The sequence below is a fragment of the Dermacentor albipictus genome, chromosome 1 (assembly GCF_038994185.2).
Source record: "Dermacentor albipictus isolate Rhodes 1998 colony chromosome 1, USDA_Dalb.pri_finalv2, whole genome shotgun sequence".
Lineage (NCBI taxonomy): Eukaryota > Metazoa > Arthropoda > Arachnida > Ixodida > Ixodidae > Dermacentor > Dermacentor albipictus.
Window position 1 is genome coordinate 73,775,602 of NC_091821.1, and position 23,323 is coordinate 73,798,924.

General features: G+C 50.8%; 1 protein-coding gene across 4 annotated transcripts in view; it reads left to right on the top strand.

Moving 5' to 3' along the window:
- LOC135903957 (amiloride-sensitive sodium channel subunit delta-like) overlaps positions 1 to 23,323 on the top strand; it is a 136,913-nt gene that overhangs the window by 50,539 nt on the left and 63,051 nt on the right. For all 4 annotated transcript variants that reach the window (XR_011507438.1, XR_011507439.1, XM_065434467.1 and 1 more), the window contains exons 2-3: positions 1,001 to 1,058; positions 12,826 to 12,962. Coding sequence is in view for 2 of the 4 variants with exons in the window: in XM_065434467.1 (XP_065290539.1) it covers positions 1,001 to 1,058; positions 12,826 to 12,962 (195 nt within the window). In the remaining 2 variants the exon portion in view is untranslated. The remainder of the gene's footprint in view (positions 1 to 1,000; positions 1,059 to 12,825; positions 12,963 to 23,323) is intronic.

Genomic DNA, 23,323 nt, shown 5'->3' on the forward strand with positions numbered 1-23,323 from the left:
TCGTGGGTGATGACTGTTGTAGTCTAAATATTTCTGGCTATTCGTAGGCTTCCGGTAAAGTGTCGTTCTCAGTTTTCCGTTTTCTATGTAGACCGTCGTGTTGAGAAAGTTTAATTGACTAGCAGAGTGGCGACCAGTAAATTTAATACTCGGGTGGAAGCGATTAAAATGGCTAATTAAGTAGGTTATCGCGCTTGTGCCGTGTTCCCATATTGTATATATGTCGTCAATGTAACGAAGACAGGTGTGGGGTTTTAAAAGGTAGGATTTCAACAGGTCTGCGTCAAGCTGTCCCATGAAAATGTTCGCATACGTGGGAGCGAATGATGTTCCCATGCTAGCGTCGAAAGTTTGCAGGTAGTGAATAGAATCGAATTCGAAATAGTTGAGCGTGAGAACTAACCTAAGGAGCGACAGGCGGAAAGTAGACGGAAATTCAGTTTATTGTGAAAGAGGGCAGGCTCGTCTATTTTAGCTTGAAGATTAACTTTTGATGTGAAACAAAGTTGAACGCTTTTTGAGAGCCTAAAAAAAAATGACGTCAGTTCGACCAGACTTGTCGATAACGCTTGCAAAATTGGGAATTACTGTGGTTAGTTGTGTGACCGTAGAAAAGACCTTTCTAAAACCAAACCGGCGTAATAAGAAAAGCGAGATGTGATCCTATAGGTGTGAGCCAAAATACTTTGAGTAATATTGCGCTATATGAGTTCGGGGGCAACATGTGGTGTGCGTGACGCTTCTTGCTTTTGGAACGCGTGCGCCCGAGGCTGTGTAGTGGGCGCGGCAGGCACGCGCCGCACGGAAATGACGCATGTTTATGAACAAAGTTTCGTGACGAAGGGGAGCGCAGTAGTCACGTCGGTATTGCCACTGAATGGCATGCATGTCCTGCGTATCAAGGGCGCCTCGATGTGCGCGCGCTATCACGTTTAGAACGTTCTTAACTATATACTCGGTTCGAATTCGACGTTTACTCAAGTTTTCTTGCTCTTCGCAGGATGAGCGTTGACCACCTGTGCAAGTACACGAGCGGCAACTGCTCCAAGAAAGACATGGTGAGTATATGAGCTTGGATTCGTGAAGATTGCTTACCTTCTTCCAACGCGATTAGGATTCTTGAGGAACTTCACCCGCTTAGCGGCTTGTATGTATGTATGTATGTATGTATGTATGCGTGTGTGTGTGTGTGTGTGTGTGTGTGTGTGTGTGTGTGTGTGTGTGTGTGTGTGTGTGTGTATGTATGTATGTATGTATGTATGTATGTAGCACAGCCGTATCCTACCACTTTCAATTCCGCTCTTTAATTTAAAAAAATCATTTAAAAGTTCTCTGGTTCAGGGCGTACTCGAACCCACATCACACCCTGAAGTACAACAGCCCGACGATTTAGCGTTGCTAGCCACCCTACAGCGCTGCGCCACGATGTGCGAACAGCGAGGGAAATGGCGGGCCACACACGCTTGCTGGCATGCCATCTGGGGAGAGCGGCTCAGCGAGGACAGGTGAACGTATCACAACAACAGTGTATCAAGGCCGCCATTTTGCGTGTAGTTTATCAAGGCCACCATTTTATCAAGTGTAGTATCATTATGCGTATAGTATCAAGGCCGCCATTTTGCGTGTAGCCCCGCTCGAAATTTTTTCCTGCTGTCATGCGCCGCCGACCAAAACAACCCCCGGCGCAGGAAATCATGCTCAATTTTGTCTAGAATGTTTTTTTCACGCTCGAAAAGACATTTTAGCACGAAAATTGCGAACTCGCGCTGGATTTCGTGACAGCGCCCATGCACCGGGAGTCGCATATCGTAACGCAAGGAGCCCCATCCGAGCATCAAGTCTCAAAGACGTTTCGATGGCGAGCGGGCTGGTCGCGGCATCTCGCGGAGGCCGTGGTATCTAGGGAGCGCTTGGATTTCAATTCTGAAACCCCATTATGGGCATAAAGTTCTCGCAAACTTTTGATGCGAAAGGTGCATTGACATTTCCAAAGTCGTACTCGAATTAGATTTTCGATTCGGGAATTTTGTGGGTTTAATGCTGTTATAAGCATTTGACGCCAAAGGTGCACTGACTTTTCTAAAGTCGTACATCGGACCATACAACGAGACAAGCCAAATCAACACACTGTCAGACAAGTTGACAAAGCGCGCAGCGAGGTCCGATGAGACGAAGCGTTGTGGTGGTTCATTTGTGCCGTCATTTTTTTTTTTCACCTGCGCCAACGAAACCATGTCAAGACTGATGCCAGCAAAGGCAACTGCGTTCTTCTTTACTTTTTTTCACTTTGACTTTTAATGGCGAGCACACATTGAATATTCTTCAGTTTTCTTGTTCTCCTACCCGCGGGCTGCCAGAGCCAGCACATGCGTTTTTCTCGTGTTTGCCCGACCAACGCGCGGCGCACATCGGTGCGCTTTAGTTTTTCTCTGGCCGAGTGGATTTTGGCCTGCCAGAGTTTTGGACTCCTTTTTGCTAGCAGACGAGAAAAAGAAAAAAATGGTCGCTCGCCGCCACGACTGTGGGGACTCCACGTATTGCAACGCGTTCGCTTGAGCGCAACCTCTCCGGAAAGCCTTGTCTCGCCGGTGTAGGATACCGAGCAGTATGAGCATGGTTCTCTGTGGACCAAGCGTCTCACGTTTTCTTCGATATTCCTTCGGTAGCCCCACTAGGTGCCAAAAGTAGGCATTCAATTGTAGCCAACATGCTTTCCTTTCCGTTATTTCATTTCGGTGCCCCCCGCAGCACAAAAGAAAAAAAGAAGACATTGTTGCACTGCAGCGAATTGTCGCATGATGAAAGTTCGATTTTGTTACTTCTTCTTTTGCGGAAAGTTGTGGGCCACGGGACACTTCAGTTGCAGGATATTCTTATTACATTATCGTGATAGTAATTATACGGACACTCCAGGCGCATTCCTGCCGTCGCCGTCGCCCTTATGTTCCGTATAAAGTCCAAGGGCGGTAACACCATGACCGCGCGCCGCATGCTGTATGTGCGAGTGAAAGGGAGTGGTTGGGGGTGGCATGGGTGAGCCGTTTAGTGAGCCGGCAGTGATGGCTCAGTCTTGTGTGCGCAAGGAAGAAAAGTGGGGAGCAAGCGCGCCGCCTTCCGTCGCACGCGCTACATCGGATGGAGTGGAGGGAGGGGGGGCTGTGATCTGTTAATCCGTGGTGGCACAACGTGTTTATTTGCCTTGTTTGACACATCATATATAATGACTTTTTCTTTGGTACGTAGATTTATCGGAGACTTATACGTATATTTAAGTATTGTAAGCACTATTAACGTACTTCGTCGTTTTCGTTTGTACATCACCATCATCATCTTCCCTGTTTTACTTCTTCGCGCATGAGCTGGGGCGTTCCCTTTCCTTTAGAATAAAGAGCGCTTGACAGCTTGGTCGGTCTCGGTCTTATAAAGTTGTGGAGGTACGTCAAGACCCCGACGTTCTCTCGCGTTCCTGTCCTCCCTGGAGCTACGTTCCAGTCGCCAAGAGGGGTAGGGGAACAGTTATCATCTTTGCCTATGCCTACGCCCCGTTGTCAGACTAAAGGCCGCACGCAACAGCCGCGCCACATCAGGGAGGAGCTTTGCGCCGATCCCCACTCTCTTCTTGCATGCGCATCATGCGAACGAAAATTAAAATTTGGAGTCGGATATCTTGGAGCACAGACACGCTAGAAGAATTCTTCCAACTGATACTGTGTAGAAACACAATTGCCTCTAACTTTTTAATACAAACACACCCACTTACTGCAGTCAACAAAAATTTAATTATTCAATTTTAGTTAATTGGGCTGCTGACAGCGATAATTATAATCTCACTTTGTGTCCCCCTAGCCACATAACTTATTTGCACAGGTGGTCTTCGCGTGCCTCCCAGTGCCTAATTTGAAGAAAACCATAAACTTAATTTTCAACACCCTGTATATCGCGATTCTCAGGTTCACTAAGGGCCGCGCAGGATAGGGCAAGCAGCGGACGCGTGACGACATACGCCGCGGTTCTCATTCATGTTTGGCTGACGACCTGGAGGGGAGTAGTGCAAGCAGGCTTTCGAAGCTAACATAAGGGACTTTTGTTGGCGGAAAGTTGGCAAGTAAAAAAAGGAAGCACAAGTCGATTAGGAAGCGAGCATCGAGCACCGAGTAACCTTTATTTGCTATCGTGTTCTTGCGGTCGCATGTTCTCACGTAACAGCGCACGTTGACTGCGATTGCGCAGGCCGCTTTGCCATTCATCTGGAATGTTATGTGAGATACGTGCCCCCCCCCCCCCCCTTCTTTTTCTTGTGGACCAAGGTGTTCGCCTCTGTGCGGTGATTTTTGCGCTGTATGCTTGTACATAGCGATTGCGCACGTTTCGTGACAAAACTACATCAAGCTCACTATCTCTAGATTAGCATTGCATATATACAACGACAGATATTACGCTGTAGTACTAAAACTCAACATATATACGCGTATACTGCTGCCAAATATGTGAAGACCATTGTCAATTATAATAATCACTTTAATGTGTCAGTGTTTCTCACGCCTTCTCTTAGTTTTAGAGGAAAATATTTTGGTAATTACAATATTTCCCTCCTTAGCTAGTGTGCCGAGAATGGCTTGGAACACAGTACTATGTGTATAAAAAAATAGACTAGTATTCTTATTGACCATTTTGGCGCTCTTTACTTTTTCCTATAGTTTCTTGCTTTGCGCCACAGTACGTCGGATTAGCTCTGCATCAACTCCCCCAACAAAATACTGTGCCTATACTACGTCACTGACTCTGCCAAGCACATCGCGCCTCACTGCGTGGTTGGAAAGCAAGCGTATGAGAGTGCTCGCCCTTGTTGCATCTACATGATGTCTCTCGTCGATGGTTGAAAAATGCTCCGTCTCCATCGCGTCTGACTTTTCACCATGCCGCATGTCGGGGAAAATCTATTCACTAAAATAAATAACTTGGTTGCTACGCAAGGCTGTCTTTCAACGAAAAGCTCGCGTCTACAGACTGCGTTTCTTCCTCGTGTACGGTTTCCCTCCACAACCAGGGAGTGAGGGGAGCGCAATGGCTTTCCGACAATTACTCCGAAATATTCCTGTCGTCATAGGACCGCCACGCCCGACGCTGCTAGCCGAGAGCGCGCGTAGCGAGCGGACGCATGGGACATCGGCTCCGGCGATTTTCGACCGTGGCGGCGGCCCAACGCGTTTGATCCCGACAATTTTGGACTTGACAGGACCAGCAAGTCAGCCGGCACGCAGGGAGACCACTCCCAATCCGGTGGGCCGATTTGTTGACCTTTTTAAGCGTTTTTCCTCCCATCCGCCATAGCGCCGCGACGCAGCCTCAAGGCTGAACGCCGGCGTTCGGCGGCGGGGAGGCCGCTCCAAGCCAACATGGAAAGCGCAAACCAGCAACGCGGCTACGACCCGGAAGGCATGGCATGGACAACTGTGCCGCAGACCAGTCGGGACCAAGCCTGCAACGCTAATGTGATCCGGGCCTTTGAAACAAGAGCCCAGAAACTCCAAGCCTGCGCACAAGGGAAGGCCACGTCAGCTCACGGAGGCCACCATGCGCAACCCGACAAGGCACCCGATGAGCGCGCAGCCGGAGGCCCAAGGCAAGTCAAAGCTGCATGGAAACCCAAGTTTCTCTGCAGATTTAGACCAGACGATGTGGTGCTAATCATCAAACCATTAACGGCGACAAGCTTGAAGAACTTACAACACGGTGAGCTAGGCCTAGCCCTACGACAGCGAGTCGGGGAGGCCGAAGCGGACAACTTTTACTTCACAATATCCCCGGACCAAAACCTGATCATCGTGGGCACGTCGAGCATCCACGCGGCAGACAAACTGGTCGGGGACTTTGCGATAAAAATCCAAGAAGGAGCAGACCTCCATTTGCACGGGCACGTAAAACAGAGCGAAGACAACGTGATTCACGGAGTCATCACAGTGGCCAATCTGGAAACCACCGAGTCCCTGCGAGGGAAGGTGAAAAGCTTTCACGGAGAAAGCACCATCCTGGAGATCCGAAAGTTCGGAACTTCTAACAAAGCCAGAATCACCTTCGAAGGCAAGTACAAGCCCAGAGCTGTACTGTACAACGCGCAAGTCATACCGGTAGCAAGGTACCGCCGCACCATACCAGCGTGTAACTTGTGCGGCACAGTGGGGCATAGGCCAGATACCTGCCCGACACCGAGACAAGAAAACTGCGGACTCTGCGGAACGCTAGCCCCGTTTGTGGAGGGAGTGCGGTCCCCTCACCTGTGCAACCCAAAATGTGCGGTGTGTGGCGGCGAACACGCCACGAACTCCAGAGACTGCACGGCGAAATTTCGCACGAACGCGCAGCAACAACCCAGCAATCAGGAGAAAAGGAGGAGGAAAAAGAAGAAAAAAAAACAAGAAGAAGAAGAAGGGAGGAAGCGGGAATCTCCCGCCCCCTCCACCTAGCAGGGAGTCGACTTCTGATCAACCCAAGCAAAAGAAGACCTGGGCCAGCATAGTCCAGAACGGGATGCGGCAGGTGAGTGGGACCGCCTCTCCTCCTCCTCCTCCCAAACCTTCCTCTCCACCCACACCCAACCCAGTAGAAACCGAGTTACGAAACCAGATAGCAGCCCTAAAAGCGCAGATCGCGGTGCTAACGAGCAAACTAGAAAGTGCGCTAGCTAAACCCCAGCCACCTCAGCAAGAGGAGGCGATGGAAAGCGACACAGAACCTAGTCTTGAAAATAAACTAGAAGCTATGATGAGAAGGGTCCAGGAATCCATTCCCACCATAGTCTCACAACAGATAGCGAAAGCGATGACGGTTCGCAAATACACTAACACGAGAAGACTCCAGACTCCCCGAGCCTACAGGATGCGTAGGGTGATAAGCGAGGACGAGGAGGAAGACCACCAGGAGCAATTTCCCCTCCAGAATAACAACAATCTCCAGATACAACATGGCGAGACAAACTAAAAAGAGTCCCATAACATTAACGCAGTGGAATAGTCGAGGCTTGAAATCGAGGACTAAGAGAGCGGATCTTAGGATGCACCTGTCTACGTACGAGCATACTCCGGCAGTGGTGGCCGTACAGGAACCTGGCGGGAACGTGAGCCTCACAAACTACAAAACGTTCCAACTCGACCCCCTAACGTGCATCTTTGTGCACAAAAACTACACTGCAAATTTGGTAGATCTGGAATTACAAACCAGCTTTTCGCACGTGATGGTGACTCTTCTGCCACTGAAAAAGGAGGATTCGCCGCTACACATCCTGAACGTGTACTGCCCACCTAAAGCAAAAAACGTAACCTTCTCCACACTCCTGAGCAGAGCTATCAGGGAAGCAGGACGAGACCCGTTACTAGTAATGGGAGATTTCAACGCGCAGAGTCCCTCATGGGGCTATCATCGAGAAGACATACGAGGACGGAAGCTAGCGGAGGCGGCGTCCGCGTTAGGTCTAACCCTACACACTGACCCGGCGTGCCCCACGCGGATAGGGAACTCGGTGCAGAGGGACACGTGTCCCGACTTAACCTTCACGAAAAACGCGAGGCAAGTGGAGTGGACGAATACGGAGGAAACTCTCGGTAGTGACCACTGCCTGATCACCATAACGATCTGTACGAAACCCCTTACCAGGCCTACGGGGCACACTATGCTGCCGGACTGGACGAAATTTAGAAAGGAATACGAGGTAAGCTCCATCCAGGAGCAGGGATATCAAGCCTGGACAAAACAGCTGCTGATCAACCTGCGTTCGACGGAAACGCAGGTAAAGCTCTCAGAGGCGGTGACGGACGTGGACACCCACCTCCTCCACCTCTGGGCAGCCAGACGCAGCATGGTCAAAAGATGGCGTAGACAGAAGCATAACCGAAAGCTAAGAGCTCGGATCGCGGCAATCACTAAAGAAGCGGCGGAGTACGCGGCGCAACTCGCGGACGCGAACTGGGTAGATAGGTGCAACGCGGCCGCTGGGCAGATGTCTAGCAAGAACACATGGCGCCTCTTCCGGGCACTCATAGATCCCAACCAGACGCGCACCGAGACGCACAAGCACCTGCAGAGAGCGGTACATGCATTTCAAGGAAATACGGCCCAGCTTGCACTGAAGCTTCGGGACCAGTACCTGACCACAACCCAAGATCCAAGGGGAGACGCTTACAGATACAATGGAGCCCAAAATGCTGAGCTGGACGAACCTTTCAAAATATACGAACTCAAGGCCGCTCTAGCGAGGATGAAACGCGGGACCGCGCCAGGAAGGGACGGGATCTCGGTAAAACTCCTAGCCAATCTGCCGGACCGCGCATACGAATCCCTCCTAGAACACTTTAATTCGATTTGGGTGGGCGAAGCTCCATTTCCCACGGAGTGGAAGACGGCGCTGATAACTTTCATCCCCAAGGCGGGCAAGGCCATAGATACGGATAACCTAAGACCTATTTCTCTCACCTCGTGCGTGGGCAAACTGATGGAAGCTATGGTCAGAGACAGACTATCTGAGTACCTAGAAAACAAGCGAGTCTTCGCCGACTCGATGTACGGCTTCAGGCCAAATAAATCGGCTCAGGACATCCTGCTGCAGCTCAGCAGGGAGGTACTAAACCCGATCGAACATCCGAACGGGGATAAGATAGTGCTGGCCCTAGATCTGAAGGGAGCCTTCGATAATGTGACACACGAGGCGATCCTCACACACCTATCAGAGACGGGATGCGGCAGGAACGCTTTCGAGTATATAAAACGCTTCCTCACGGACAGACAGGCCTACGTGAGGATCCAGAACGCGGAACACGGCCCCTTTCTATTAGGCACGAGAGGGACGCCACAGGGAGCGGTGCTATCCCCCTTGCTTTTCAACTTGGCAATGAAGAACCTGCCGGTCCACTTGGAGAAAGTCCCGGGTGTGCAACACGCGCTGTACGCGGACGACATCTCCATTTGGGCCACGCAGGGCTCTCTCGGTGAAATGGAGGCCAGCCTGCAGGAGGCGGCCACCGCGGCGAACGAGTACGCGAAAAGATGTGGCCTTCATTGCTCCCCTCAAAAATCCGAATTCGTGCACATTCGCCCCAACAAAAAATGCACAAACAAGATAGAATTGAGACTTGGATCGGAACCGATACCCGAAAGAAAAGAAATTAGAGTCCTAGGTCTTTTCATCCACCAGCGTCGGCTGGCGACGACCACGCTCGACAAACTAAAGAAGGTGGGAGATCAGGTGGGCCGAATGGTCCGCAGAGTCTCGAACAAGAAAGGGGGACTGCGAAGCAAAGACGCCTTGCGGCTGGCCAATGCCTTTGTAACAAGCAGAATCCTGTACTCGACCCCCTATCTCCGCCTCAACAAACACGACCAGAACATCATCGAGGTGATAATACGGAAAATGGCGAAGAAGGCCCTCGACCTCCCGATAACCACGTCTAACCTGAGACTCCAAGGTCTGGGTATGACGAACTCCTTCGATGAACTTAGAGAAGCCCACCTCACAGGTCAATACACGCGATTATCGCAGACGCCGTCAGGACGCCGCCTTTTGGCCCGTCTGCACATAGAACACACGACTCTAACCGAGGAAAGAGTAAGACTCTCTCAGGAATGGCGTTACGCCCTGCACGTAAGACCACTCCCAATTAAGATGTCCAGGGACGACCACGAGGGTAGACGCAGGGCCAGGGCAGAGGCCTTAGCTCACCACTACGGAAGGAAACCCGGGGTATACTACGTGGACGCATCCGGCCCGCACCATGGCGGGTGGTACACGGCGGCAGTGATCCACGAGTCCAAAACGGTGAACGGGCTCACCTTCAAAGCCCGAAGCGTCACTCAAGCAGAGGAAGTCGCCATCGCTTTAGCGGCAACACACTCCGATTCCAAGACAATCATAACCGACTCGCGAGGGGCGTGTCGGAACGTCCAACAGGGCTGGGTCCCGTACCTGGCCTACCGGCTACTGCAAAATAGCTCGTACGTAGGAGGTCCATCCCACCGCTTCATAGTCTGGGCTCCGGCCCACTCGGGGCTAGGAGGAAACGAGGCAGCAGATGCAGCCGCCCGCGCGCTCTCTAACCGGGCAACCTCGTCCCCCGCCACCTCTGAAGAAGCAGCGGAAGCCACGCCGACCTACACTTACAAGGAAATAACACAATTATACAAAGATAGACATAAACTGTACCCCTACCCGTGTAAAGGATTAACGAGAGCGGAGGAACGCCTGTTCCTCCGCCTTGTCACGAACACCATGATGTGCCCGGCCTCGCTAAAGCACTTTGACCCTGCCTTCTCCGGGGAGTGCCCGCACTGTGGGGAGAGGTCCTCGGACCTCTACCACATGGTGTGGGCGTGCCCCTCCAACCCTGCTTTTACTCCACACCCAAACCCCACCCGGGAGGACTGGGAGGCGACCCTACTCGCCTGTTGCGACCTGAAAGCCCAAAAGGCGATGGTCGAACGAGCTATGGCGGCAGCGGAAGCCACTGGGGTCCCGTACTAGGGACTCCACCTAGTGTTTGTGAGGGGAAAGGCACTAAGCCTGACTCCAGAGCACCCTCCATGTAACTCCCTCTTTTCAGAGGAAATAAACGTTTTCACCACCACCACCACCACGCCCGACACCTGGCTATACCGAGGAGTAATGTATTGTTGCTATTCAATAGCACTTACCACCGCCCAACCCTTGCAGAGTAGAGGGATGTGCAGGGTCCGGCTATGGCAAAGGTGAAGCTATATAGAGTGGGAACAATGCCTTATTCTGCTAGTCAAAGGTCGAAAGAATTTTCGTCTTAGTATACAATTCCAGCACATATGCAATGACGAAGCAATTAGCAAGATTTCTTAACAAAAACTTTGCACTGCACTCTTACAAAGGTGTTCAACCGTTTGAATAGCAGACGTTTCGCTGTTCAAACTGATGAACACTTCTGTAAGTGTGGGATGTAACGTTGTTTCTAAAAAATGACGCAGACCACATTTGAACGGCATGCGGAATTAATCGCTAGAACAAGAATCTGCAGAGGGCCTATGCAGGGCGTCTGTGTATAACCTTTGCAAGCACAAGCATCCACTCGTGCGCACACAAAACGGTGCAAATGAGCGCTCAATTCTTGCGCATGAAAACAAAACTACGTTTTCGTTATGTGCTTGCTAATGCCCTGATGTCCGAAGTAAGCTGCTCATGGGGACTAGTGCATCGCATAAAGATTCCTGCACTCCTGTGAGTGTTTTCTCTCGATCTCAGTTTGCCCTAAACGAGGTGACAAGTTGAATTTTCGCCACGCGATATATTAGAGCCCTCTTTACCGCTTTCTTTAGCCAGCCTCCGAGGGTTAATTTGGTCCAGTAGGCAATTTTCCAAATAATCGAACCTCGACTGGCTTGGCAACTGTTTTCCGACAAACATCCGCCGTGGTTTCTCAGTGGCTATGGTGTTGGGCTGCTGAGCACGAGGTCGCGGGATGGAATCCCGGCCACGGCGGCCGCATTTCGATGGGGGCGAAATGCGAAAACATCCGTGGTGCTTAGATTTAGGTGCACGTTAAAGAACCCCAGGTGGTCGAAATTTCCGGAGTCCCCCACTATGGCGTGCCTCATAATCAGAAAGTGGTTTTGGCACGTAAAACCCCATAATTTTCTTTCCGACAAAGAAAAAAAGAAAGAAAAAAGACGTTTGCAACTCGCCTTACAATTACTTCAAGAATTAGAGGGAAATGGCGCCTATTTTCACCGGCTAGAATTTAGAAGGACGCTGACACGCATCACGGTTCCTAATTAATTCTAGTAAAGAACAAAAAACAACAAAAAAAGAAACATTAGTTGTACTCGCGTTATACAGCCGAGTTGTTTACGAAGCCCACGGGATGCTATCCACATTTGCATGCACGCCTCTGTCTATCGCCACCGATTCATAAATAATCTCGCACTGCCGGCATCAAAATAAAATGTCCTTTTCTTTCATACACAAAGAAAAACTCTCCAACCCATGCTTTCTGTTCTTTTCAACTAAAGAATCTCACATAATTGCCCGAGGAAACCACCGTGCAACAGCAGGAGCCGCGCGTACACACGCGGCGTCTGTGCCAGCACGCTCCTGATTATGGAAAAAGTGACTCATTTGCAGAAAAAAAGCCTCTGGAAATGAACCTCTTCGTACGATCAAGTTTTGTCTTTGCTTTTTTTTCCTGCTCTGCAAGTGACGCGTGCTTGAAAGTGACGTGTAGCGATGCTCCATTTACGCTGAGATACAGAGCTTCGTTGACTCGAAAGTGCCCGTTATGTGACAGGAGCGCCAGGCCCGCCGTTGCGTCCACCAATCGAAATTTCACACGTGTGCAGGCAACTTCAAAGCACGATTTGAAGGGACGCTAAAGAGGAACATGCTCTAAATAAATTTGGACATGGAATAGTATACCTGTTCCAAACCATATTTTCATTCATCTGGCGGAAAGAGGTTGACTATCGTTTAAGAAAGTGAAGGCCAAAGTTCCATTTATTGGATTTCACACCGTATTCTCAGCATCGGTAAGTCAGTATGACGTCACGTACTTTCATATCATTGCCATATTTGGGCCGTTACGAAGAAAAAGCTCTCGATACTTGGCCGGTTAATTCTTCGGTTGCTTTAGATACCATGAACTACCCAATGACCCATGTTGGCGTAAAAGAGGTTAGATCCATAGATATTGCGTGAGGTATCTGAGAATGCTAATTACATTGAATGTTCCTGGAGCAGACACATACGCGCATAAAGAGTAATGCATACGCAGAACACTGTGATTGTGCTGCTTTCAGCTAACCGCGTGGCTTGTATTGCAGACGATCACGTATGGAGTGTTCCATCCGCAGTACAGTCCGGACCTCCGTATACATGGTGCGTACTCGCCACAGGAAATCTTCCAGTGTCACCTTTCCTCGTCGGACGCTCGCTGCGAATCTTTCGACTGCATTTCCAGGTGAGTTCGAACTCATACAGTTTCTGCAACGCACGCTGCGTGATTACACGTTATTTAGGTGTCGCGGCGTATACACATGGTCTTCACAGAACCTTTAACAGAAACGCGATGCTACCTATGCAAAAACTGCTTTAAAAAGTGGTTTATGCGCCTTGGCGGTTAAAATTTCCAGAAAGAAATTGAGTCATCCAACGTAAAATCAAGAAAACGTCTTAATTAACTTTTAATGCGAAGCATTCTTTGTCTCATTCCAAGCACATTGCCCTAGGTAGCTAGGTAGCTAGGTATTTCCTGTCTTGCCCCACTTCGGACTTCAGTGATAAAATTATGCAGATGCCATGCATTGTGGGAATCGATGCAAGCGAAGCTTTCTGTGCTGTTTGTGTTCACCGAATATATTTGACGGTGGTGTTGACAGCATACGACAGTCGTGATGTGAGGATAAATCTTACCTTGAGAGTACTTGTCACAGCTTGTAACCCGTTCGCCGTCGGCGCAAAGTCGTCGACGGGGTATGCAAGCCGGTTGGTCGTTCCGTACTCCACATTCAAGCGAACACAGTGAAGGAGTCAGAGTCGGGAGAAAGAAAAAAAAAAGACTTTTATCGACTGACAACGATACACATTTAAAAAGAACGACACAAAAACACTAACACACATGGACTTAATAGAGATCAATGATGACTACAAAAGAAATACAACGAACAATTAACAGTGGATATAAAACCTAACACTGCACAAGAATACACTTACCAGTAGCCTACTAAAACAGAGCTCACAAGAAAACAAATGATGGCATACGCGTGGCCGGGCAGCATGCAGCAGCAAGTCCGTAAAGCGTGGAGTCGACGGCAGAGCTTTTCCGAAGAACGCTGGCGAGCCGATTTCGTTGCGGTGGGTGCGATTGCTGTGCTGGGTTTCCCGGGAGTCTAGATATGACGTCTTCCCTCGAGCAGGTTCAGCTAACTTGAGGGGAACTACCGTGAGCTTCGTTGCAGACGTTGGTTTGTCGTCTCTTGCGCCAACTAGTCACTCGGAGTTAAGACGCGGCTAGGCGGCCCAGGCGTTACTGGACGGCACAAGCCACTCGACGCTTCTCAGCAGATTGTAGGCTCAGCTTCTAGACTGCCTAGTTCTGTCTAAAACCTGCGTTTAATGCTATCTTCGGCTGGTCGTTTCTGAGCACTCTGGAGCGCTCTGGCGAGCGGCGTTGTCTTCGGCTGGTTGAAAGAGGGTGCGCACCCTGCGTTCGGCTGGTTCTTCTCGATTGCTCTCCTCTATCTTGGAGCGCTCTGACGCGCCCCGAGCCCTGTCGTCGGAGCAGTCATCAAGATTGAAACGTCATCGCAGCGCCGCGTCGCTGCTGTTGGCGACGGCCCACCGTAACCTTGGCAACCTAGGCCACTGCATGCTGGCGTTTCGACGAACGTTCGTCCCGCCGGCACGTCCGCCGGTTTTTCCGGCAGCGCCGGGAACTTTGGATAGGCGAAACATCGGACGTTGGCAGTAGTCACGTGGTTTCGCATCAGCAATTTCCTCCTCCGAGAGCGAGTCGCACGTGCGGCTTGCGCGCTTGTCCTCTACCTTTGAGCTCGGGAAACGACCGATCTACCCGACTCTGCTTCGGGGCTGTTAGATATGGAGCTGTTTCCTGCGATTACTTCGAGTTCCCCAAACCACTTCGAGTCGCAGCACAGCTAATTGAGGAATGCCGAAGCAGGAAAGCACATTCCAGAGGAGCGGCCGAGCAAACAAGTTTAAGGCAACAAGTTCACGTGCCAACAAGTTCGTGCGCCGCCGGGATTAGCAGGTGGGCATCCGACAATGGAGCATGAGCAGCCCTCCCCTTCTCCTCGTTAGAAGTGCATTGCCAGTCTGCGAGGCAAGACCACAGAGAGCCGCCAGGTGTGACACCGCGACACGGGCGCCTACCATTGGCTGAAAGTGGCGTCATCGGAGCGGACTCTCCCATTGGTCAAACATGACGTGACTTACAGTGCTCGAAGGGTTTATAAGAAGCCTTCCAGAGAGACCTGAGCATTCTGGAAACATTCCCTGATTCCCTGATTCACCTCTCTCGAACTTCTTGCCGCGGGCCGCAGCGTCCGAGTTGCTGCCGGCCCGTAATGACTGTACGACTGGTACTTGACTCTCACGTCCCTGTATATAATGTAGAATAAATCCCTCCCAAGTTTGGGTTTTCATCCCGAAGTCCGTCTGTAAGGTCGCTCTGATTGTTCGTGTTTTTAAGTTTCACGAATCGGCCACGTGCTGTATGTATAGAGAGGGGGGTTCACTTCCCCCCATGTCAGCGGGGCGACAGTTGCTGTGTTATGTGGGGTCACAGGCAACGCGCGGGGTTAGGTGACGCGTCGCGGCAGGTGCCAGGCGGGCGAGTGCCGATTCCGGGAAGTCGGTATTGTGCGCACGATGTTGACAGTCCGCCGACGGTCACACAGACCAGCCTTGAAACGGACCGCTGTATTGTGGGTCTGGCGCCCCAGTGCCTGACTAATTGGAGGCGCCGCCGAGGTTAAGAAGGACTTAGCAACTCTGACCCCGTGATGCATGCAGTGAGCATGGACCTAATCTGCTACGCGTCCGGAACGTAATCGCCAGCCTTGTTGTTGGGTGCGACTGCCTGTGTGGTGTCGAAGGCCAGCTTACCGTGCACGCTGTAGGAATGCGGTGCACACGTAAAGAGTGCATTCGCACGACGGCGTCTTGGAAACACGCACTCGAAGAACTTTTTCTTGTAGACAATAAGTGTGAAGGACAAGGAGGGCCGTCCGTCTCCCACACGGCCAAACTTTGAGTACAGCGGCACTTCGTGGTATCGATGCCCCTGCTTCCGAGACATTTGCGGCCTAGACGCCGTTGGGATTTGAAACGGTCTAGCGATAACTTGTTCGGGCCTGGCGTGTTTTGCTGAGCCCGCCACTAACTACGGAGAAATGAGAGGGCAACGGAGTTTTGGCGAAGAAGGAAAAGAGCTTTGTTTTCCAATATGTTTATTTTTGAGAGTAAGCCCATCCCTGTGGGTTGTGGCTTAACAGACGGTTGACTCTGATTGGCAACTGAACCTGTGGGACGGGCCAACGGCCCTACCGCCTTTTTTTTCTTTGTATATTTGCGCTATAAAAATCGGGACGACATGCTGTCCCTCAGACTTGGCTGAAATCAGGATTGCTGATAGATCAGTGAGCCTCCGTACTATGTACGTTAAAACGAGTCTGGGCTCTAACAGTCATTGAAACAGTAGAAGAGTGAGACTTTGTTTCTCAATTGTTCAAGTTTGCAATGTATTTGTTTTACCTGCCATGTATATAGAAAAGTTTGCCTATAAATGTTTCTTGTACATCTGACCTCATCGTTTCCTGCCTGCGTTTGACCAACAACTGCCGATCATCGTCCGATAAGCTTCAAGTTCCAACGGTGAAGCGAGGACGGAGAACGAACGAAACTTTACTCCGTCCCTCAACCCCTACATCTGGTTGGCAGCGGTAGGATCGCCTCCGAATGCATCAGCTGGTGGCAGCGCTACAGATCAACCTTCGTCGAGAGAGATCCTAAGGAACCGGGAAGAACGAAGAAGAGAGAGCCTTCATCGAAAGAGGTCCGAAGAAACTGGGAGTAGCGAAGAAGGAGCGAGCCTTCGACCCAGGGAGTCCGGAGGAACCGGGAACAGCGGACAAATGAACCGGATGGCAGGGTGCTGCAACCGTAAGTGAGCGCGTGGTTTTTTTCCTTATGATTCGCCAGACTCAAATGCTGTGTGTTCATTTTGATAGTTCTGGGAATCGGGAGTTTGATGCATTGTGTGTTTGCACAAATTAATTAAGGAAAGCAGTTTTAACCACCTGTCGGGGCAGCTGCCATGGATCTTAGAAGGTTGACGAGGTTAGACTTGTTGGTGTGCGACGATTTGGGAGTTGAGGCGGACGAACGGATGAAAACGCCAGCTATCATAAAGGCGATTGAAGATAGTGGCAATGATGATAAAAGCACTGAGCTTGCTTGGGAGGTGATACAGGAGCCACGGGAGCGTGTGCGTCGTGTACGTTTGCGAGAGCATCGTGAACTTAGGAGTGAGCGTCAGCGTGAAGAACGCGAGAATGAACGGAAGCTTGAGCTTCAAGAATTTACTCTTAGGTGTCAGCGTCACGAACGTGAGAATGAACGCAAACTTGAGTATCAGGAACGTAAGCTTGAGCGTGAGCAAAAGTATAAGAGAGAGAAGGCAGCCCTGATCAAAGAGATACAGTATTGTGATCAGTTATTGGCACAGAGACAACGGCTGTCTGAGAATTCTGTAGGAAGTACAGAGCGAAAGAATGACGAAGTGTCTAGCAGATTTTCGCCAGGAGCCGACGAAAAGAGTAGTGCCTGTGAGATTGGCTGCAAATTCATAAGTGAAGGGAAAAGGCTAGCTGCTAACGATGCCTTAGTGGCAACAGAGGCCGTTAAAGGCCGCAAGGAGAGCGACGAGGTGCTGTGCCAACAGATGACTGTGGAGACAGCTAGGCCAGCTGCGAACAAATTGGCACAGTTACCGCGTGTGTGCGTCGCTAGTAAGGTTAGCGAGGTTGCTAGCGAGGAAAAGGGTACTGTTGACGCGACAGACGCGAGCACCCATGTAGAGCCAGATCTGCGTGCAGAAGTGAAGTGCGAGCTGGACGATGCAGTTGAGAGTAGTTCTCGGGATGGCGAGCTCCGTAGCTCACGAGAGAACAACTGCATTGTTCAGGGATCGGTGCGGCTCTCCGCCAGTCTAGATGGCCTAGATAGGGATGATTCAGTTAATAATCATTCGGACTGTGCGCGTGAGACAGCGATCGATACCGACTGGCTGTGTGCCGATGCACAGCGTGAGCTGGGCAATGTAGTAGAGGGCAGTTCGCAAGAGTGCGAGTTGTCTTACTCGAGTAAAGCCTGCTGCATTGTGCCAGAGTCGGTTGAGCTGTCCGCCAGTCGAGGCAGAGAGAGTGTTGATTTAAGTGAGAATCATTCGGACTGTGCGCGTGAGACAGCGATCGATACCGACGGGCTGTGTGCCGATGCACAGCGTGAGCTGGGCAATGTAGTAGAGGGCAGTTCGCAAGAGTGCGAGTTGTCTTACTCGAGTAAAGCCTGCTGCATTGTGCCAGAGTCGGTTGGGCTGTCCGCCAGTCGAGGCAGAGAGAGTGTTAATTTAAATGTAAATCACTCAGACTGTGCGGGTAAGAGGCCGATCCGGGCCGACGAAACGTGTACCGGCCAGCACGAGGCACGAGAAGGCGACAGGAAAACGAGTGCAAAGAGAAAGCGCCGTAAAAAGAAGCGCAGTAAAAACCGAAAGTCGGTAACTAATGAGGCGCCGCCAAAGATGGCGAGGAACCCAAATGGGCAGGGCGCGAGGAAAAAGATGCGGTCGTCAAGGACGATGTTGACGCATCCAGAACGTTCGAGCCACCGGTCAAAGGGGGACCGCGAAGCATGTTCTGCGCGGACGCGGACAAAGGGCACGGGGCAGTTAAACTCCTCGTCGTTCCGTAGTTCTTTTCATAGCTCAGCGTGCAGTTCGAAGAAACGCAAGGTGGCAGGACGAGACCAGGTGGGGAGTAGCGACGCGGTCAATCGAGTTCGTGTTGAAAGCGGGGCGCGGGGACGCAAATTGGCAGGAGACGGTAACGTCTTGGGGGAGCTGATAGTGAATCAGCCCTTTTGTTGTTTCTCGGCAGCCAGAGTAGCTTTCAAGCCACGCCCACCCCGGGTACGACTCAAAGTATGAGTCAGACGTAAGCGTTTGGAATGGGAGGCCAAGAGAGCTTCCGTAGTAGGAAAACGTGTTATTTTGTTTTTTATTTTGAGCATCGGAAAGTTTTCGCGAATTGAGACTGGGATTTCTTTCAACGTGTAAGGTATGAGCTTTTTTATGTTTTGGTTTGAGAAAGCTCCGATATTTGAAAGACGCGTTTGTGTAAACATGTAGTCTCGCGAGATGCTCATTAATAAGTAGATGGGCTTTTGTGTGTGTGTGTGAGTAACCTGAGGGTCAAGGTTATTGTTGAGAGGCCTATCGTAACGCGCGTGTGTGTTATTTAACCTTCTTTCTTTTTAAGTGTTGAATTTTCTAAGGTTAAGCGCGTAGATTTTCAGTGAGTGCATGATTTGCACGGAGAAGCGTTCTTAGTTCCATTAGCGCGTGTCCTGTGTGGACGGAAGGAAGCAGACTTTATGACTGGGTTGCTAGTTTGTGTGTTGAGGGCAACCGTATTCTGACTTCTTTAGTGAATGTGCGTGGAAAGAGTTAGTAGAAGACGCATCATTTTAAGAGTTGTGCGGAGTGTGTAAGTCCCGCGAGTTTAATTGTTCGTTTAAGTCACGTGTCCTGTAGGACCTTCAGGGAAAAAACGTGAGTAAGCGTAAATGAAAAGTTTGCCTACAACGCAAGTACGCGTTCTGTTTAGTGACCACAAGGCTAGTGCGCTTGTGATTACGTACTTGTGAGGTTGACCAGATTGTTCAGTGGCACCAATACGTGCGATAAGTACGCCACTGCGATAGATTGGAAACATGCTGTTCGTGTAGTTAGGCCACTTAAGTTATGTTCGGCTGTTTTCATTTGTTGTCTGCATCGTCAACGACCCTTTTGTTTTGCAACAACAATAGTGCTCTGGTCTTGTCGGCATTCGAGGAGAAATGGATGGCTGTTTGGAAGGGTGGTTACAACTGTTTTGTCAAAATTGGGGAACTAAATGATCAGGGTTGATTTTGACTCAGTAATAGCCTGGCGAGTCAGGGGTGAAGAGCCTGTGCTTACGCGTGGTGCAGCGCTGTGTTGTTTTGTTTGTTTGACGTATGTTCTCCAGGGCCCAGGATCCCGAAGGTTGTCAAACGACGCTCGACCCCAGTACCCTGCAGCTTCTTTCAGCGTTCCTCATGGCCAGCGAATTGAGTTCACCGGCCATTCAGAACAACCGGGGCGAGGACGAGCTGTTAGATATGGAGCTGTTTCCTGCGATTACTTCGAGTTCCCCAAACCACTTCGAGTCGCAGCACAGCTAATTGAGGAATGCCGAAGCAGGAAAGCACATTCCAGAGGAGCGGCCGAGCAAACAAGTTTAAGGCAACAAGTTCACGTGCCAACAAGTTCGTGCGCCGCCGGGATTAGCAGGTGGGCATCCGACAATGGAGCATGAGCAGCCCTCCCCTTCTCCTCGTTAGAAGTGCATTGCCAGTCTGCGAGGCAAGACCACAGAGAGCCGCCAGTGTGACACCGCGACACGGGCGCCTACCATTGGCTGAAAGTGGCGTCATCGGAGCGGACTCTCCCATTGGTCAAACATGACGTGACTTACAGTGCTCGAAGGGTTTATAAGAAGCCTTCCAGAGAGACCTGAGCATTCTGGAAACATTCCCTGATTCCCTGATTCACCTCTCTCGAACTTCTTGCCGCGGGCCGCAGCGTCCGAGTTGCTGCCGGCCCGTAATGACTGTACGACTGGTACTTGACTCTCACGTCCCTGTATATAATGTAGAATAAATCCCTCCCAAGTTTGGGTTTTCATCCCGAAGTCCGTCCCTCAACCCCTACAGGGCATACAGGCGACCAGTCGAAGATACCATAAGTAACTCCTCTTTTCCCTAGTTCCCTGGGTCGGGGAATGGCAGATATTGGTGACGATCCAATTAAGTTCCCCCATTTGTATCACGATTCCTCCCAAGGTCTCGGCCGCGCCCCTTTAATTAGGTGTGAGGAAATGGGTGATTCTGCCTGCTGTTAGAGGTCACGCCCTTGCATTGTACCACACAGAGACACACGCACACCCTTGAATCCATGGCAGACTTCTATATTGTCCGTTTACAAACACAGAAGCAGCCGCGGCAGCCGGTCATACGGCGCCAAACCCTCTGACACACATACACTGTTAAAAATTCGTGGAAATGGAATTGCACAGAGACACCAAATATTTAGGGGTGTTCGCCACCCCTCCCGTCTTAGCAACCTTCTCAATGCACGCGCGTGGCAGAGAATGCACGGGGGTTCCGGCAAAAGACTCTCGGGATGTCACGGTCGCGCCAACAACAACCACACCACCACTAACAATAACAAAATAATATCTAAATCTGCCCTCGATTATTTTGGCTGCTTGCTCGAGTGGCCGGCAATAACCGTTTTGGTGCCACGACCTTTTGGTGCCCGTTGATTGGTGCTTCACCGACTCGAACAATGCCGCACCGTGACAGTACTACTTGTTTTCGTCTATGTAGTACGCAGAACATGCAGCGATACGTGTTTGCTCGAGGTGTTGTTGTGTATTGTTCGCAGCCTGCGAGAACGTAAGCACTGTCATTCCATCACACGGCGCATCACATCGTGGCTGAGAGAGAGACAGTACTTTTTAGTAAAGACTTAGGAGGAGGAGGAGTAAACAACTTTATTAAAAATTTCCGGCAGAAAGAGCTGAGAAGCCTAGGTCTCTAGGTGGCCTCGGTTGAGGCGACCTGCAGAGCCCAGGTCGTGAGATCTTCTTAGATGGTCTTGTCTTCTGTCCTGAAGAGAGCCTCCCAGGCTTCCTCCGAGAGAGCTGGCAGTAGGTTTTTCAGGGAAGGGGGGGGGGGTCTCGGGGGGGGGGGAAGGGGCTTGCTAGGGCATCCCCATAAGATATGATTTTGGGTAAGACTTAAGAGAAATAGCTGCTGCCACGTGCCGCTCGCGTATTGTCGTCTTGACTTTCCGTCTGCCCGCCCTGCGTGAATCGTCCGCACGGACAAACTTGCTTGGTGTTTATGTGCTTCAGGCACTGTTGTGCGCCATACTTCATAACCCCTGAGAGGCTTGAGCGTATTCATTACCTCACATGGCACATCGCATCGTGGCGGAAGTATCAAAATTTAGTTGAATTATGGGGCTGCAGGTGCCATAATCACAATCAAATTATGACGCACGCCGCAGTAGCGGACTCCGGATTAATTCTGACACCGTGGTGTTCTTAAGCGTGTTCCTAAATATAAGTGCACGAGTTTTTTTTTTATTATTATTATTTCGCTCCCGTCGAAATGCGGCTGCCGCGGTCGCGATCAAACCTGCGACCTCGAGCAATGCCATAGCCGCAAAGCTACCGCGGTGAGCACAAAAGTGTTGATTTTATACGTGTGACCACTTCCGTACGGTCGCCTAGACGCTACGCACAGTGCGCTTCAATGGGTCTCTGCTTTTGCACGCCTGCGGAAGTTGTCCGCTTGACAAAGGTGCATGGTGTTTATTTTTCTGAAATAGCAGAAAAGTGCCGTACCGTCCCTTGAACTTAAATTTATCCCATTTTCCTGCAACCGCTGTCGTGTCTAGTAGTAGCCCTTCCTTGCCTTCTGAGAGAGGAGGAAAGGCTCGCCGCGCACGCTTTCCTCCTCGCCCTATGAAAAGGTTTCGCCACCACATGTATTACATTCGGCGTTACCGGTGATTATGGATGACTCTAAGGTAACCAACGGGCAGCAAGGGATCAAAGCTGGGACCAGGGCGATCCGTGGGTTTGGGCAGCCGAGGCCAGAGCGTGCACTGGGGTGCGTATTGCTAATCGGTACAGCGGGGCGTGGCACTTGCAGAGACAACGGACGTTTGCGCGCATGCGCGTGTAAGAGCGGGTGCGAGAGAGGAAATGTGCGGACTTTTGCTCTTTGAATATACGACTCTGCCTAGGCACTACGGAGGAGTTTCTTAGCGCGTGTTGTATGCGTTTGTCCCTAGTCGTGCCGGCAGAAGTCGCGGGGCGCGGTAGTGCTGAACTTAGCATCTCAAGTTCGCGGCTGGACGCAGTTATATTTATTCATTCGTGTCTTTTACTCATTAAAACAACGTGTCATTATTTCGCATTATTGGCGGCGCCTCCAGGACAGCGAAGCGGCAACGGGGACATCAAAGTTAGAACCCGGACTGGTGCATGGGTTGGGGCTCGCAGAGGCCTGCGCGTGCCGCCCTGCTTCCAGCTTTGAACCCCCGATACCGCTTTGGTGCCCTGGAGATCCAGCGTCGCCTGTTTTAATATAACCTCAGGTGCTCTCCTGAGGCCTTCGTTTGCCGGTTACATGCGCCCTCCTGGAGTAGTGATGATAAAAAATGCAATCTATCGTCGCGACCAAAAAAGCGACCCGCGACTTATATAACACCAGTCAGAACCTTGCCCCTTCAGACACAGCGATCACCAAATGGGGCATCCGTACCCACTGCCTTACCGTGCGGGCAGCCAGAGGCGGAGCGTAAACAAACTTGACCGCACTCCGCAATGCCGGCATGCCTAGCGGGCAAACGCATACAACACGCGTTAAGAAACCTCCTATAGGCAGACTCACATATTCAAGGAGTAAAGGCCCCCAGATTTT